General features: G+C 36.0%; 1 protein-coding gene across 9 annotated transcripts in view; it reads right to left on the bottom strand.

Annotated features, from left to right (window-relative positions):
• PPHLN1 (periphilin 1) overlaps positions 1 to 18,834 on the bottom strand; it is a 134,584-nt gene that overhangs the window by 56,085 nt on the left and 59,665 nt on the right. For all 9 annotated transcript variants that reach the window (XM_019660429.1, XM_019660433.1, XM_019660431.1 and 6 more), the window contains one exon: positions 7,954 to 8,162. In XM_019660429.1, the coding sequence (XP_019515974.1) occupies positions 7,954 to 8,162 (209 nt within the window). The remainder of the gene's footprint in view (positions 1 to 7,953; positions 8,163 to 18,834) is intronic.

Consider the following 18,834-nt stretch of genomic DNA (forward strand, 5'->3'; position numbering starts at 1 on the left):
GTCTGTTCCCCTTCCCCCAATTCCCCAGCACTGTTCCCGTCCCCCCAATTCCCCAATAAAAATCTTTAAAAAAAAAAAGTGAAGATGGGCTGGCCGAGTGGCTCAGTTGGTTAAGAGCTCACTCGTTTGAGCTCTGAGCAACAGCGGTTCGATGCCCGGCCCTAGCTGAGCAGCCGCTGAGCTGCCAACAGATGGCAGGATGACTCAGCTAAAAAAAAAAAAAAGTGAAATGTTACATAAATGTTGCCTCCTTACTTTTATAAGAATGTTGTTGAAGATGCAGCAACCCTCCCACTGTTTACTGACATGTCATCAGGAAATGTTTGTTACTCCTGAACAGCTGGTATGTTTTTAACCAAGGTACACTGTGAACACTATTATTGCTCTTTTTTTCTTTGTTTTAGGCAAATCTTTAGTTCACCTACAGCAACTGCTGATAGCTTCATCATAGGTACTTATTTTGCATACTACTAACTTTATTCTTACTTTTACTTTCATGTCCTTTTTTCCCTTTTACATAAAATTCTTCACTCATTTACTTAATCTTGTTTTATTAAGTGTTTATTTTGTTAACCTGACTCAAATTCTTTATAGATCAAGAGGCTAGGAAAGGGATATTTTACAAGAGCGTCTAGAGTCTGGGACCGGCTCACATTAGCTGATGAGAGTGCACTGTCCACATCTCTTCCAAACTCTAAGTTCAGTGACTCCACCCACATCAGTAGCCTGAAACAAGCCACAGCAGTAGTATTCACTTCGTGGATATCTGCAAATATCACAAATCGGGTGTTTTTCCCTTCCGAGGACTCAGTTTACTAACACACAACTGGGTGCTGTGTTGATTGATTTTGATTCCCAAATTTCAGAGACACTGTAGGAATTACCCCACTGAACTACAGATTCCTATCCATGCTGCCCTAAACAACCCTGGGCCTTTCAATAATATCCTAACAGACGAGTAAAACTACCAGGCTGAACCTGCAGAATCATAAACAAATCAAGTGGTTGTTTTAATTCACGAAGTTTTAGAGCACTTTTTAACACAAAAGATAATAGCCCCACTGTGCTTAATCTCTTTATCCCACAGTTTCCAATGATCTGTTTATATTATTGGGTTGTCAGAAAAGTCATGATGTGCTTTTTCTGTTTTTCGTTGCAAAAATGCGTCACGACTGTTCCGACAACCCAATAAAACCAGTCTTCTAGTTCTCTACTACAGCATTTTAATGATTTCTAAACAAGGTTTTCTGAATATTTTGCCACTTGGTTTCATGCCTTTGTATTTCTGTGTTTATACTTCCTATCTACACCTTTCTCTTTCTTCTTTGTCGGTTATGATTCTTGAAATGTGAGTGAGTGCTCCTCCTAACCTCAGTCCTTTTTGCTCTGCTATTCTTATGTGGCTCCCACCAACACTATGAATACATAGGTCTCTCCAATCTGCCTCTTTCATTCACGCTTCTATATTTCTAACTCACAAGATGCTGCTACTCCTTAGCTATTACCTCAAATTCATCTCATATATGATCTTAGTAAGCACCACTGACTCCCTGCTTGAGAGCAGGGCAAAAAGGCTCAACACATTTCTGCCTTTGTTGTGACTTGCTAAAGAAAATGAGTTCCAAATTAGGATGAAGGAAAGAAAGCAGGAAAGAAGGATTCTGAATGTGGCAGTATGGAAATCAAATTCCAAGTCCATATATTGGTGAGTGAAAGAACAAATGGGAATGAAGAGGAATTTCAAATACTTGCTCCACAGACCAGGTATAAAGTTCTTCCTATGCAGGTGATACCAAAGCTAGAGAAGCAGGTTAATGTTCCAACAAACATGTAGAAGTTCTATAAGAATTTAACAATATTTGGTGACTCTGAAATAATAGCTAATATAAATATCAATATCAACAATATTTGATGACTCTTTGAATAGCTGTAAATCTGATACGATCTATCAGAAATATGCTTTCTTCCTAATGTATTTTCTTGATGAAAGCAATGATGAACATAACCAGACTCCTTCAATAATAATTGTTATTATTGATAACCCATGTAGGAATAAAGAACACTGCTAGAAAAAAAAATCATTAGGGATGATAAAATTAGGGGCGATGTATTACAAACTATTAAATTCTTGGTACAGTGCCTGACATATAGGAACAAAACAGATACTTGTGAGTGAAAGCCTTATCAATGAGCAAAAAAAGTCATACAGATAGTACATTCATTTTTCCTTTAAAGCTTTGAAAGAGAAATTAAGATGTGAACAAAAGAAGATGTGGTGTTTACACAGATGCTAAGAAAATAACTTATTTTTCTGGATTATGGATGATGGTATACAAATTTGGGGCTCTTGGTTAGGAAGAACATGATTTCCTAGAGATCTACAGATTTATTCAAAAAGGTATGAAACAGAAAATGGAGGGGACACATGAAAATGTTCTTGTAATAAAGATACCCAAAAAAATGACGTAAAAAAACAACCAGAAAGAGGGGCAGAAAAGGCTTTGTACCACTTCCATTTCCCCCAGATAATCATCTTTAGGCGGCTAATGATGCAATGAGTTGAAGTAAAGGCGTATTCACCATGAATACTTGGAAGTGTACTTCTGAATAGAACTCTCCTGTAACACATCACCTAAAACCACATGGGCCCACTTTCAAAACTACAAATAAAACATGACGTCACCTGTACATGTTATGAATGTGTGATACCAAGTCCTACAACAAGGATACTATAAATACCTACACATATGGAAATGTCATTAACTGATTACTGTTTTAGAACCGCAATTATTCAGATGCCAGGAAAGCTATAGCTGTACTCCTAGGATTCACCCAGCTAACTCACAGCCAAAGCTCTCTTATGAGTAAACAAAAAGGATATATTGTAGAGTCTAATTCCACAGCACATTAATAGCCTGGATCAGTTAACAGTCCAAGGTCTTCCAGGAAAATACTAAAGTACATTTCAGGAACTCCACATGACACAGCTCATCATGTACTCCACAAGAGACAGCTCATAACCCTTCTCCACTTGCATCCTTCCACCAACATCTACCCGCCTTTCAGATATTACCTAAAATGTCTATTCCTGTGTAATATAACTTGTCTCCATCACTAGGTCATAAACTCAGAAGGCAAAGGTTGGACTTCTCTTGCTTGGCAAACCATTTATGTGAAATATACTGGTGTTGAATGAAAGACTGTATGAATTTTGATCATAAATACAGTGACTTTCAGCTGCTAAGAGACTGGGTTTATCCTCCCTTCCTACTGCCTGATATGCATGATCTAATGATGAAGCTTTATTTCCATATTCCTATTACCATCTAAAACCTGCATAGAAAAAGCTTCTTTCTAAAGGCAGAATTAAGCTTCCAAATTATATTGGGATTTCAGCTATAATCCAAAAATTCATGTGGACTTCCAAATTTATTTATACATTTTATTTGTACATTTTCAGTTATTTTAGATGTGCTTTCAAAATGGAATAAATGCTGATAAATAATAGTATTTCTTTAAAATATCTGCTATTTTTAATAATGGTTGTTGATATCAAGAAAACAAGGGGAGGCTGGGCCCAAAGTCAGAGAGGGCTAAAAACAAAAACCAACAAAAACAATAAACTTCCAGATCTTCATAATAATGATATTTTTAAAATGCAACCAAAATATCAACACAGCATAATTCATATATGAGCATAACTGGTACATCTGGCATTAGAATGAATTAACATAAAGCAGGTTATAAGCACTTACATAACCATCAGGAGCCACAAAGCTCTTAATGTGGAAAAACAAAGCAAGGACATTTTCATGTCCTTCTGATAGAGGAAACACTTTGTAACTTGATAAAGTACCTGACCAAGTGTTCCAGGAAATCCTCAGGTGGAAAGGAAGACAAGGTGGGAGAATGACAACTGGTTGAATAACAGTAAACAATGCATAAATGGTTGAAGTGTCTAGAGGTTTCTATGGGGGGGGACTTATGCTGCTCAACACAATTATTAATGATTACTACAAAACACATAAAGTATACTTCCATTTGCAGATAAAACAAAGCTGTTCTTATCTGCTGCTACTATATAGGATCACTAAATTAGATTTTAAACCTCTATGGAAGGGAATAAGCCAAAGTTAATTAGATGAAATTTAGCATGCCCAGACTTTATTTGTTAATGCATTAACTGCACACAAACAATTGCACCCCAAAAAAGTACAGGCTGAAGAGCATTTTGTTTCATAGCAAAATACATGAGAATGGCTTAGGTTTCAGTTGTCTACAGTCTCAATAAGGGCCACTAACAAAATAAAAGTTCATTTCTGGCACCACAACTTGAAAGGAACAGAAAAAAAATGTAGGAAAGCAAAAGGCCTGACAACCATGCCAAATATAAGGAACAGCTGAAGGAACTAAATATATTTAAACCTGGAAAAGGGAAAAAAAAACAAAAAAACAAGATTATGATGGGACTCTTCAAATATATAAAAGGGTTACAACATAAAAAACTAAGTATCTTTATGGACCTAAAACACATAACTACCATTACACAGATGTTACAGAAAAAGGTTTTAATTGTCTTATAAAAAATGAGCTATACAAAGATGGTAAGACTAGATTGTGATATAGTAAACATCACAGGAAGTACTTTAACAAAGAATGGGTATGGGACACTGAACTTGGTGCTCTCTGGTATCAATATTAATGCTATTATCCTAAATAAAAGATGAAAAAAAGTCAAACAATGGAATTCATTTGAAAAAGGGGAGGAAAAAAGGAAATAAATATCTGAGAGGGAGCTGACAAATGGGGAGGTGTTCGGTTAATTAGAATAAAAATAAACTTCAAGTAAAAATATACAAGGTATATATAACAAAACAATTTTAACCACAACAGTATCATAATAAACAAGGGGAAAATAAATGAGGTTAACTAGGACAACCTACCCTTGTAGCATATAAATATGGACAACAAAAAGGAACAAAAAATAATATGGTAGTCACAGCTATGACCAGGTTGGTCCAATTAAGTTATAGGCAGAGAATTCTTATACATGAAGCACAATATAAAAACAACAATTTGAGGAGGATAATTAGTTTAAAGCAGTACAAAGTTCCATAGGATTAACCCCAAAAAGCTAAATAGAAGAAATTTAATTAAATACATGTGTATATGTGTGTGTTCGTGTGCACATGTATAAGCACAAAATGGGAAATAACTAGTTGAGATGAAAAAGGAGTAAAAATCATTCTGTGGATTATAATTAAGCACATAAGAGATATATTAAATGCACAGAAGAATGAGTCCTTAAATGGTTACCATGTGCCAGGTGGGTACTAAATTTATCAGGGGGATCAATTTGTAAGTTATATAAATGTCTAACCACTATGCTTTACACCTGAAACTAATATAATATTGAATGCCAACTGTAATTGAAAAATTAAGAAAAAAAAATTTTTTAATGGTTACCATGGCTGAACTACTTACTAATGATCATTAAAGTAAATAAGATTACTCTGAAAAGTATGGACAAAAAACAAAAAATTAAAAGTTAAAAAATCAGCAAAATGAGAGTAAAGGAATAAGAAAATTATTTTTACTTGTTATTTATAGAAACTTTTAAAATCATTGTCAAATTTTAATTTACATTAGAAAACTAAATACACTACTGCTAACTAACCCAGTTTAAGTGCCTGATAATTGAAGGACCCTGTTTCTCAATACTTTTTTTGAAGAAAAACAAGGTGCTATCAGTATTTGTGACATTTAGATTTAAAGGAAAAATTGGTTTCAAAAGTATGTAAAATAACAATTACTTTTTCCATTTATTATTTAAAATAAGACTTCCCCATTAACTTTTTGAAGATGATCTTATGTAACTATTCTAAAAACTATTTGCATGAAACGAGTATAGCAAGACATTTAATACTTTAGCCAAAATAGTTAAGGAATCAACCAAAATAATTTATAAAGAGAGTTTCCCCAGAACAAACTTTTTTTCTTGATTAAAGAACTTTACTTTCAAAAAGCTAAATGACTTAAGAAACATAAAGGTATTATTAACAAAGTCAAATGCTCTATTTTATTCAATTTACACCATATTTTAGTCTCCCACCTTTCTTTGCTATCATTTCATCACTCCAGATATTGAAAGCATTAGACCTCAAAGGATGGGAACACCAAACTAGAGGTCCTGTTACAAAAGTACCATTGTGGCTCCTCTACATTTCACCTAAAGATTTTAGAGTTTTGGCCACTAACTTACCAGGCCAAAAGTAGATATAAGATGCCTCCCAAGAAATTTTTAGAGGTGAAATGGAAAAATAAGGCTAGTTCACCAATAACTATCTTAAATAACTTAATGGCCTCACTATAAGCTGTCAAGTAAGAATTTCAAGTTTTCATTTTACTCATGTTTGTTTAAAAGCCTCATAATTAGTTTCCAAAGATACTTTCCCTCCTCTTAATCAAATCATTAATAGATTTGGATTTAAGTCAAACGCATCCAAAAATATATGTTCTTAGGTGTATGGTTAATTTTGGATATTTCTGTCTGTGCATGTGAGCACACATTACAACTTACAGGTAGTTTATCCTCTTGTAGAGGGAGAGAGGGGTGAGAGAGAGGAAGGAAATGAACCAAAGGAGAAAACACCAAACTGTTAAGGCTGAACTCCACAGTAACACTTTCAGTTACCTGGTACTATTTTGAAAACATTTTAAGCAATCAGGCATATATAAGTGCATGACCATTCATACACATGTATCCAAAAATATATTTTTGGAAGCACACTCTATCTAGCTCTGAAAATAGTAGACAATAAATGTTTCTTAAATACAAGAATCCAGCAATAGCTACAATGGACACAATCTGATGATCTGAAGTGATCTTCTATCACTCTTAACATGCAAGAGGCAAAAACCGTTAAACTAAAAATCTTATTTGAAAAAAACAGTTAATAGAAGCTAAAAAGGGGTGTTGTGGGGGGGAGGGGTAGAAATATCCTAGACATTTCTGGTTTCTATACCTTGACTTATAATTCCTTCTACCTAACAGATGCTTCTTCACTTACAAAAATCTGAAATAAGAAAGAGATACGCCCAAATGTCATTTCTTCCATGACATGTTCTTTCATCTCCAGAGAGAATCTCTCTTAGCTTGACCTGCTCATGTCATGTTAACTCATTTATGACATATCATTTCTTGTATCAAAGTTATATTTTATATTTACATATTGATAAAATTGTCGTCAATTGGGGAAAAAGACATATATATGTATATATTCTAGTTCTTTGGTGATGGACATTTTTCTCTCTAACACAGTGCCTTGGATATAGAAGGCAAGAGGAAATGTTTTGTGAATGAGCTCAACTGCAGGTAGTAGAGTCTAGAAGGATAATACAGGAAGATTTCATTTATTTATTCCAACACGTACTGCGCAACTCAGCCAGGGTGTCATGCTATGAACGCACAGAATGCCATGCTTGTCCAGCCACTCCAAATTTAGAGAAAACAAATTGACGTTTGGAGAAGAATGAACCTAAACTAGGTTTAACTCTAAATTCTATAAAGCAATACCTTATATTGAGGGAAAACCACTGATGTTTTTCATGAAAAATATACTATCAGATATATATAGATATGACCTAGTGACAGAAGGTTAAAGAGGTTGGACCGGGACAGGAACAGAAAATACAGGCGTGTGTGACTTTACAAAATGATTACAAACACACCTCTTCCATGCTGAAGAATTAGAAGTGAAATGTCACATGGACTGCAACTTGTGCGTGTGTGTACGTATGGTGTTCATTATACTATCCTTTCAATTCTTCTAAAGTTTGAAATTTTTGAAAATAAAAAGTTAAAAAATGAATCTCTTACAATACCTACAAAGCAATCTGACTCAGTACATTCTCATCAGTGGAACAAAAAGGGAAAGTCTTAAAAGTACGTACTTCTGTGTTGAGACTGGTGGAAAGAGTACGTTTTGCTTTTTTCTGGAGAGTAGCTTCTACTGCTGACACTGGAGCCAGATCTGCTGTGTGGAGACTCCTTTCGGCTTACAGGTGAGTCTCTGAGAAAAGAACTTTCTCTTTTATGAGGAGACCGCTCTCTCACATAAGAAGAGTAGAAACTTTTTCTTCTAAAGCCATCCCTCGTGTCCCTTTGAACAGAGAAAAGAAGTTAATCACATCCTGTACACTGTTTACAAACACAAATGGCAAACATTCTGATTACAAGCTACTCTTTATGTAGTAATCTTGGTTCCCTTTTTCTACCACCACCTAACTTCTGAAGTCAGTCCACAAAGTGAAACTTGATTGTGAAATATGCTTTCGGACACTTCATTTTTTCAATTTGGAAAAGACCCAGGTGGTTAAGTGCAAAAGTTACTTTATTCTAAGCAAACACAGAAATTTTAAAACGTGAAAAACATAATAGTCAGAAAGTCTCTGCTTCTATTTGCCATTAACAATATACCACACAGCTATCATACTCTCCCAGATACCCACAGGATGCCAAAGACTTCCCGAGTGAGATATTCCATGGCCTCTTATCCCCTTGTAAGTACAGTATATACTGATTTTCCAATGGTGCGATTCTGCCCCCCACATGACAATTTAGCAATGTCTACAGACATTTTTGTTGTCACAACTGGAGAGGAGGGGGTACCGCTGGGGGGTAGGGGGCAGGGATGCTGCTAAAATCCTGCAATGCCCAGGACAGCTCCGATATACACACACACAACAAAAAACTATCCAACCCAAAATGTTAATAATGAAAAGATTGAGAAACCCTGGTATATACCTATTAAATCCCTGCTCTCTGAATTTGTATCCTTAGTATACAGATTGTTGCCCATCTCCAAAAACCAACTTTTATAAATCATCACTACGTTTACAAATTAACATTCTTTATTAAGGAACATCATTAACAAAAAGCAGAAAGTAACCCCAGGTAGTAAAACTTTGTAAAGCAAAACCATCTTTAAAACATCAAAGCAAATCCAAAGTTATTAAATGAAACTATCAAAGCTTGAGCCTCTATTTAAAAGAATACTTGGAGTAAAATGGATTTTAATTGAAGATTTAGCAAATGTACCTCCATATTAAAATTAAAGAACTTTAATTTTCCGACAGAAGCATGCTAAGAGACAAATAAATGACATGAAATTTCAAATGTTCAGATAACAATTTCAGCATATTGATTGGCAGTCCCCAGTAGGTTGTTGTCATTAGCTGATTAATACCCAAAATATATTGCCGTCATACATACACTGAAGTTTCTCTAGGCAAAAAGGGAAAATAGCTAAAGCTCACATGATGAAACTCAGACGAAATACTAATACTAAATAAAGCATTAAAGCGATTCTAATATATTCAAGTTCAATCGCTAAAACTACAGGAGTCATAACAACATCACTGAGAGCCAGAGTGGCTATATAATACGTATTACACAGGTTTTAGGAACTGTACCAGGTGCTAAGTACCCAATGGTGAACCAAATGTATGCAGTCTTTCCCATCACGGAACTCAAGCTTTTAGGAAAGGCTATTAAAAAACAAGCAAACAAACAAAAAACATAAAACATGTAAATGCAATCAAGAGTGCATGCAGGGAGTTAACTCAGTCCAGGCAAGAGACAGTGATAGCTTAGATATGACAGGAGCAGGACTCAATGGGACATGGTACATGCCTGACTTAAGTGTCAGTAGCAGGAATGTCACGCTCATCCCCAGAATTCTGGCATGATGGATTATTAAAGTGAGAAAGATGGATTTAACAAATCGGGATGGGGTGGAGGATCCACATCTTACACTTGAACATGTTAAATTTGAAATGCTAATGTAGCATCTCGGTGGGCAACTGAAGTCAAGATCAGAAGACATTTTTTATTATAACCGCAAATTTGTCTGTAAATAGGCAGTTATTTAAAACCTTGAATATGGATGAAAACAAAGGATATAAAGAGTAGAGGGCCCAGAATCTAGGGCTAGAAAACCACCACACTCAGAGAGAAATGGGCTTTCCAAGAAGAATGAAAGAGAATGGCTACAGAAACAGGAGTTACCAGGGAAGCCAAGGAAAGAGTGCTCCACGGAGGGATATAAACGGTTTGTACAGTGAAGTTAAATGAGTTCTGACTGTTAACTCACTCTGGGGATGGATACGAGCAGGCCCACACTGGGAGGAAAGACTGCCTCCTTTCTCTAGGGGGAAGATGAAATGCTGAACTACTTTCCTAATCCTGACACCAGATGGCGGTAAAATCACAACAGCACAGTTCAGAACTCAGGGGCCTGGGTGGCTGGCTACACTTGGCGAAAAGTACATGTCAGATTTCTAATATCTCAGAGTACAGTAATGTCTCTCCTCCCATTCACATCAACCTCGCCTACTCCCCATGACATTAAGCAAAAACATCACAATAAGTATCATCTACCATAAGTAACCTCTTTGATAAAGTGGTTAATATTAGCCAAGTTATTTATTCATATGTGTGTGTACATATATTTTTCATATCTCTACCTCTGTCTCTGTATCTATATCTACATCCCAACCAATGAAAGGAACTATGGAGAATTATCCTGACTCTGAAGAAGCTTAGTATCTAATGAGCAGAATGGGGCATAAATAAATGTTCCAGATGGCTGGTACTGTAAGTCAGAAGGGAAATGTATATTAGTAGATGGAAAACTAACCTGGGGATCTTTAAGGAAATACAAAATTTAGAACAACACTGTTTAACAGACATACAATTGAGCCACAAATGTAGTAATCATATTTGAAAAGAAGATAAAATTAATTTTAGTAATATTTTTACTTAACCCAGTATATTCAAAATATTATCAACATATATTAAAATTAAACATTTTAGTGAGGTATTTTATATTCTCTTTTTCATCTTAAATCTTGAAAATTCCGTGTGTATTTTATACTTACATAATATCTCAGCGTGAACTAGCCATATTTCAAGTGCTCACTGGCACATTCAGCTAATGGCTCCTATTGTGGAAAGCACAGATTTAGATGGTGAAAAAAGCATTTCAAGTTTCAAGATAAAGCAGAGAGAGACTAAAGGGTATTATGTGAACAAGAACAGAAGGAGTCAGGACCATGAAAACATTTAAAAAACAGTGACTAAAAAGCAAAGGAAGGAAATTTTTAAAAGGTCAAAGAAACTAATATCATATGCTGCAAAGGCTGGGAGAGAGCTCTGCATTGAAGACCAAGAGTCACGTGACCAGTGAGCTACTGGGCTATCCAGTGAAGCTTTGGAAACCAAAACAGATTATAAGAAATTAAAATATTTTTACTAAAGGAGTTAAGCCATTACTTTTCTAACAACCAAATTTGGTAGAGGGAAGAAGACGGGAGGTAACTGGGACAATATTTTGAGGGAAGAGGTTTATTTGATCATATCTAGAAGTTGAGGGAAAAGGCTAATTTCCTGTAGAAGGAGAAACTGATAATCCAAGATACAAGAATGTTAACTGATTAAAGGAGCCAAAAATCAACAGGAGAAAATTAGACAAACTAAGTAGAAGAGAATGGCATTGAAGGAAAGAATAAAATAAAAAAGATAAAGAGGAAAATTCTCATTTCCACAAAAGAAAATATGAGAAATCTCTCTTCAGAAAGCCTTTACTTCATTAAAGTAATTCTAGAAGTCATCAATAGAAAATAAAGTAAGAATGTGAAATAGAAGCTTGAGGCAGAGTGGAAAGTTTTGATATTCATCCTTTGGGGGAAAGTATTCATGAGAGCAGTGTTCCTTAAAATGTAGGTCCCCAGAAATGCATCAGCATTACCTGCGTAGGCGACAGAAATGCAAATTCAGGGGCATCAAATCACACCTATTGAATGAGAATCTGAGGGTTAGACCCAGGTTTCTGGGCTTCAGCTAAGTCTCTTCAGGTGATTCTGATACACACAAATCTTTGAGGAAGGCTGAATTAGAGAATGGTACTAACAGGTAAGGGCTGTATATAAATGTTGCCTCTAAGTCAAAAGAAGAATCTCAGAGCTCATGAAAGAGGCAAAACAATTTCCAGTGATGATTCTAAGGTTTGACCATGCCTGTGGATAGCTAAAGATAAGAGCTGAAAAACACAAGAAAGACCTGGTGTTAAAAGTATCATCAAGTCAGGATAGAAGGTTGAAAGCCACAAATTATAATCATCAAGGAAGAAGGAATGGGATCCTGGAAATTTATCAGAGTACAAGGATGAGGAAAGGGTGGTATAAATGGGAAATTTCAAAGATGACACTGGAACAGTGGCTTAGAGAAGGTATTAAAGGAGTAAGAAGTATGCCCAGAATTCATCTCAATAATCAATATATTAGGAGGCAAGTGAGCTGGGAGAGAAGTGTTAGTTTCCAGTTATAGAGGAGGGCTGGAAAGAATGGTAGAAAATATATATAATTTATTTAGATACTAAAAGAGCAGTCTTTGCCCTTATGAAGCTAATATTCTAATGGGGAAGACAGTATATAAATAAAACATTTCAGAGTGACAAGCACTATAAAGAAAGGTAGGTGTGAGGGAGGTTATTTTAAATAGGCTGGTCAGGGAGGACTTCTCTGAGAAGGTGAGATATGAGCAGAGATGTGACAGAATGGATGGAACCCAAAAAAGAACGAGGTGGTGAAGATCTGATTTACATTTACAGTGATCACTCAGCCTGCTTTGTGAAGGCGTATGTTGGTGGGAAGAGCATAATGATGAGCCAGAGGGCCTTCCTGGAGTTTACAAAATTCCACAGCACCAAAGAGTCACACATAATACTAGCCCTGTGTATAAGACGTAACAGAAATATCACCTCGTAGAGGAAGGAAAGGGGGTTAGGGCATATTGAGGCCCTCTACAAACTAGCCTACTACATACTGAAAGACCCTTCCAAAGTAACTACTATTCACTTTATGATCTTGACCAAGTTACTTAACCTCCCTATGCCTTAATTTTCTCATCTACAAAGTGGAGACAATAATAGTACCTACCTTATAGGCTTGTTGCAAAGGAGTAAATGACATAATATATGTAAAGCGCTTAGAACAGAGCCTGGTACACAGCATTCAACGGAGGTTAGCTATTTCTACTGACAGTATTACCCTATCATTTCCAACAACAACAAAAAAAGGTTTGCAGCAAGAAATTAGCTAAGCATACAAATACAAATGTTTGATAGTGATGTCATTCAAAAAGGCAAAACTATGGAATCTTGCATATTTGTAAGTGTTTCAAACCTATCATAATAATAACACCTCTAGAAGACATCAGTTTGATTTTGCAAGGAATTTGCTTTACAGGGAATGAACTGGATAATTCAATGTCAAGAACTTCAATTACAGAGTTCTTTACACAGATGAATCACATATAAAGTGAAAAGTAGGCAGAAAAGGCATTCACTAAACTAGGTGTCAACAAACATTTCCTGTAATGGGCCAAATAATAAATACTTTAGACTCTGGGCCATTATATGGTCTCCATCACAACTCCTCAACACTCCACTATAGCACAACAGCATCCATAGACAATGTGCAAACCAATGTGCATGGCTGTGTTCCAATAAAATTTTATTTTCAGAAATAAGACAGCTGGTCAGATTTGGCCCATCAGTTGTATGTAGTTTGCTGACCCCTGATCTAAACAATTATGTATTCCTGAAAGTTTTCAAATGCAGTTTATTAAAGAATAAAGAAGTTACAGGCAGCTTCATATTTCTCACAGAACACAAAGAAAAAAGTATGGGCATTTTCTTCACCCTACCTCTTACCAATAACTCAAAAGAGTTTTGTGCTTGAGAAGTTTGATTGTAGTTTGCAAATTAATTACACAATGATACAAATATGTTTTGGCTGATTCGTATGTTCTTTTCTACCAGAGACCTGAATTTATAATATATATTTATAAAAAATTTAATATTTATGTTAATATAAAAAGGCCTTTCTCAAAATATGTTCCACAAAATACTAATCCAAAAGATGTTAGTCTTTTTTCATCTCACCATAAATACCAAAAAAGAGGTTTTATGGTTAAATAACATTGGGAAACACTGAGTTTAATAAAATTAAATTCATTTTTTGACAGTGGCATTTCTGAAAGCAGGTAGGTACAGGTTCAAAAATTAGTTCATTAATTTGCATATGACTTAAATCAATGTACTCAAGCTCTCTTGAGCTTCATTTTTCTAATTTCTCTGAACACAGTAACTCTGCAGTGACTGGTATTTATTGGGTTGTCGGAAAAGTCATGATGCATTTTTGCAATGAAAAACACAGAAAAAGGGCCAGCCAAGTGGCTCAGTTGGTTAAGAGCTCGCTCAAGAGTGTGAGCTCTGAGCAACAGTGATTCTATTCCTGGCTCGAGCTGAGTTGCCGCTGTGCATGGCTCAGCTAAAAAAAAAAACCAAACATATAAAAAATATGTCATGACATTTCCGACAACCCAATATTATTATAGTTTTAGGTTTTTGTCTTTTCATCATCTATTATTTCACTTTTAACCTTCCCCCAACCAACTGGACCCTCAAGCTTTAAAATATTTTAACTAATTTTGAGATAATTTGGGGAGAAGGCTAATCGATTCCCTTCTTAAAACACATATCATGATAAATTCAGGTTGATTAAAAAGGTAAATGTTTGGGAAAAAGAGAGAAAAAGACCCATTGAGAAACATATATAATAAAAATACTAAGTAATTAATTATAAGCCTATGGGAAGAAACCACTTTGTATCAAAAAATGCCAAGTTTGAAGTACATACAAAAAAGCCTCTAAAGTTGAAAATTAGAATTAGATTTAAAACAAACTTCCAATTGAGGGGGAAGACTCCAACATTAATGGCAAATTCTCAAATATTAATATTTAATAATTTGTTTAATAATTTAATATTTAATAATGAATGCTAACAAAAACCACTGAATAAGATGAACACACCAATAAAAGTAGATAAAGAACAAAGATACGTCATTGGAAGAAAGACAAATCATCTCACAAAATAAATATTTAAGATATGCCAAGTTATTTACATTTTCCCTATCAAACAGGCAAATAATCTCATTCAGTAGTGAAAATGAGGGCAAACAGACACATAAGCCTCATTATGAATAATACATAATTTGGGTTGGGCTGGAAATTGCTAAGGATTTAATGGTCCAAAAAAGGGAAATGCTACTCTAGTCCATAGAACAGGGTTAAACTTCAAGGTCCACACAGAGAGAGAATACAATCAATCAGAGCTGCAAATATACTTTTCTGACTGTCACAAAGCCTTTCTTATCATTAACAAGTTTCCTTTCTTTCTGCTTCTATGTACATGCCTGTACACATCTGACTTTTTCTATTTAATGTCACAAAATGCTACAGAATACTCTGAATTCCTTCTTTTTCTTGGCATAACACCTCTTTAACGTAGGTTGCACTTGGTTTCAAATGCCAGCCATTAGAGTTTCTATTTTTGAGGGGAAAAAATTAGCAATCATCAAAACAATTCACCAATCCATACATGAGATGTGTCTTAATGTTTATTACTATCAAATTTTTTCCATTACTGACAGAGGTATACATGCATTACTATGAATAATGGTGGGCACTCTATACATACTTACTATAAGGTACTAATAATGCACATGATGGTAGTTGTATGAAACAGCTGAATTCTAACTTTCTGAAACTGTTGTCCTCCACTGTAATTAATGATAAATTTAGGTAAAAATGGATACTCCAAGGCTTATTTCTTTTTTTAAATGAAGACAATATGGCAAGAGAACTCAGCAACCTTTAATCTTTAGTTCTTTTTTTCTTTGAGCTACCTTATATCTTAGCCTTACATCTAAACAAAACACTTTCATAGATTTGCTTCTATTTGTCACAATAAGTGATTATTATATGCATATAATTAAAGCATATAATTCATCAGAAAATCAATAATGCTTTCATGATTAAACTTATTCCTAGTAAATGCAGGACTTTTTCCCTTTCTTTTCAGATTACTTCCATAATGTGACTATACTACTTTTGCAATAACTTTTAAAATTTATTTTTAATAAGAAATCAGTATATAAGCTATTTTATTCATTTACAGTTCCTTTCAATTGGAATAGCAAACATTTCAGTTATTAAATAAGTCACTTTAACTATTAACAACAACTTACATAACCAAATATTTTCCCTGGCATGTTAATATTCTCTCATGTTCCTTATTTTAGATTTTAAGAAGATAATTGATCTTCCACTGCTCAATGCCACCTTCTTCCACTCCATTACCTTCCCCCCAACATTAGCCTTTCAACCCAATAAGAAACCTGGGTGGCTAATATTCTCCCTAGCAATTAAGTACTGTACTTGCATTATACACTTCAGAAAGGAAAAGCAACCTATAAAAACAACTCTCTGATGCTTAACTGTACTCATGTGACTAGTATAGCTATTATTACTGCTCTGAGATGCTAATATTCTGAACGTAAAAACCTGCTTATCCTAATTATGAACATGAAAAATACTCAAAATACATGCAAGAATAAGAAAGATTTCTATTAAATGAGGCTCGTTACTATATTACTGGTTCTCAAATAACAGTGATTTTGCTTCCAGGGGATCATGTGGCAATCAATGTCTGAAGACATGACATTTTTGACTGTTCACAACTGGGGGGTACTACTAGCATCTAGTGGGTACAGGTCAGGGACACTGCTAAATATCCTACAGTGCACAAGGAAGCCCCCCAAAGTAGAGAACTGTCCAGCCCAAAATGCCAATAGTGTCAAAGTTCAGAAACCCTGAGACACACACACACCACACACTCATAAATTTAATCCATCAGTTTGAGAAATATATAAAACATCCTAAAGCTTACTTGTAATCACTTATCAATTCTAAAATGTTTCTTTATAACATATATAACATCAAGTATTAAAATTTCTTCAATTCTCCTAAACATGCAAATTATGTGTTACATTTTCAAGTAAAATATTTTCTACTCTATTTTCGATCTTTTATTTTATAGACACACACACACACACACACACACACACACACACACACACACACACACACATATGGTCCAATAGTTAAGAGCACAGGCTCTGAAATAAGTCTGCCAAGGTTCAAATCCTGGCTCTATCATTTGTTTACTGTAGGACAGGTTTGATAGTTACTTAACCTCTCTGTGCCTGTTTTGTGATCTTTAAAAAGAGAATGACAGGGCCGGCCGAGTGGCTTAATTGGTTAAGAGTTGGCTTAATTGGTTAAGAGCACAAGCTCTGAGCAACAGGGCCACTGGTTCAATTCCCACATGGGCCAGTGACGCTGCACCCGAGCTGAGCTGTCGCTGAGCTGCCAACAGGTGGCAGGATGGCTCAGCTGGTATAACAACAAGATTGCCTGTTCGATGGTGGGCTATGCCCACCTGCAACCAAAACTGAACTGGGCACCTTGAGCTGAGCTGCCTCCCAGATGGCTCAGTGGATAGAGCGTGTGCTCTTAACAACAAGGCTGCCAGGTTTGACTTCTGCATGGGATGGTGGCTATGCCCACCTGCAACTAAGACTGAACTCAGCGCTTGAGCTGAGCTGCCGCCCGGATGGCTCAGTAGATAAAGCATGCGCTCTTAACAACAAGGCTGCTGGTTCAACTCCCGCATGGGATGGTGGCAATACGCACCTGCAACTAAGGTTGAACACAGCACCTTGAGCTTAGAGGCCACGAGCTGTCAACGGGAAGCCAGATGGCGACTGGCGCCCTGCACAACAAAGATTTAAGAACTTGGCTGGTCCCCTTCCCCAATTCCCCAACACTGTTCTACTCCCCAATTACCCAATAAAATCATAAAAAAAAATAGAGAATGACAGATTAAGAGAAATAATACCTACCAACACACATAAGTACTTTACATATGAAATCATTAAATCAAATTGTAAAAGTAAAATAACAATTTTTTAAAAAACTGAGAATACCAAGTGTTGCAGCTCAGTCCAAAAATCACTACATAAACAAATGAACATAATCATCAGTGACCAATCATATGACATCTCTCATAGTCTTTTGGACTACTCACTGTGCATCTGTTAAACATGTAGTTTTGTTGTCTTCTTGTCTCCTAGTGATAAACCCATGTGACACTGTACAAAACTGTATAATTTAAAGAGAATTGGCCAACAATGACAAAAGTGCAGCCAAGAAAAAAAAAAGTGATGAAGGTAGGAGTGAAATCAAATTGAACATAAATGGAGTTTTAAAAGAAATAGCTAACCACGAGAATGTTGACAATGTTGCCCTTCAAGAGGTCCCAGATATGTCGCCTGAAGGCAAACTTATTGGTATAAAGAATGAAAGTGATTATGACCAAAAGGATGAATATGTCCCAGAGGAAGAGAGGCTAACAAAAACCTTCAGATGACATCAGAAAATGGTGGCATGGGGAGTGCCCCCTGATCTCTCCCCTTGAAGTTACAACAAGTTGAACAGCTATAATTCAACAAAGGATTCATTGTGCAACATAAAATCATGTCTGAGAGATCCGCACATCGAAATATCTAAAGATGGGCGATCAGGGGAGGAGGGAAGGGAGAAGAGCAGGGACAGGGGCTGTGGACGCAGCTCGGAGCTCACTGCGGGTCCCAGGAGAGGGGAGGATTCAGGCTGCAGGTGCACCCTCTGTGGCCCCGACATTCATGCCTGAGTGATCAATATATAATATGGCTAAACCCAGCCCTCCTGGCACAGACCTTGGGGCAAAGACCGAATACAGAAGTGCGTGTGACAGCTGTGGTCTAGCAGCCCTCACCGCCAGGCAGAAAACAAAGCCACAGAGCCTGGCCACCTCCCACTACCCTCC

This window comes from Hipposideros armiger, unplaced genomic scaffold (assembly GCF_001890085.2).
Source record: "Hipposideros armiger isolate ML-2016 unplaced genomic scaffold, ASM189008v1 scaffold_318, whole genome shotgun sequence".
Taxonomy (NCBI): domain Eukaryota; kingdom Metazoa; phylum Chordata; class Mammalia; order Chiroptera; family Hipposideridae; genus Hipposideros; species Hipposideros armiger.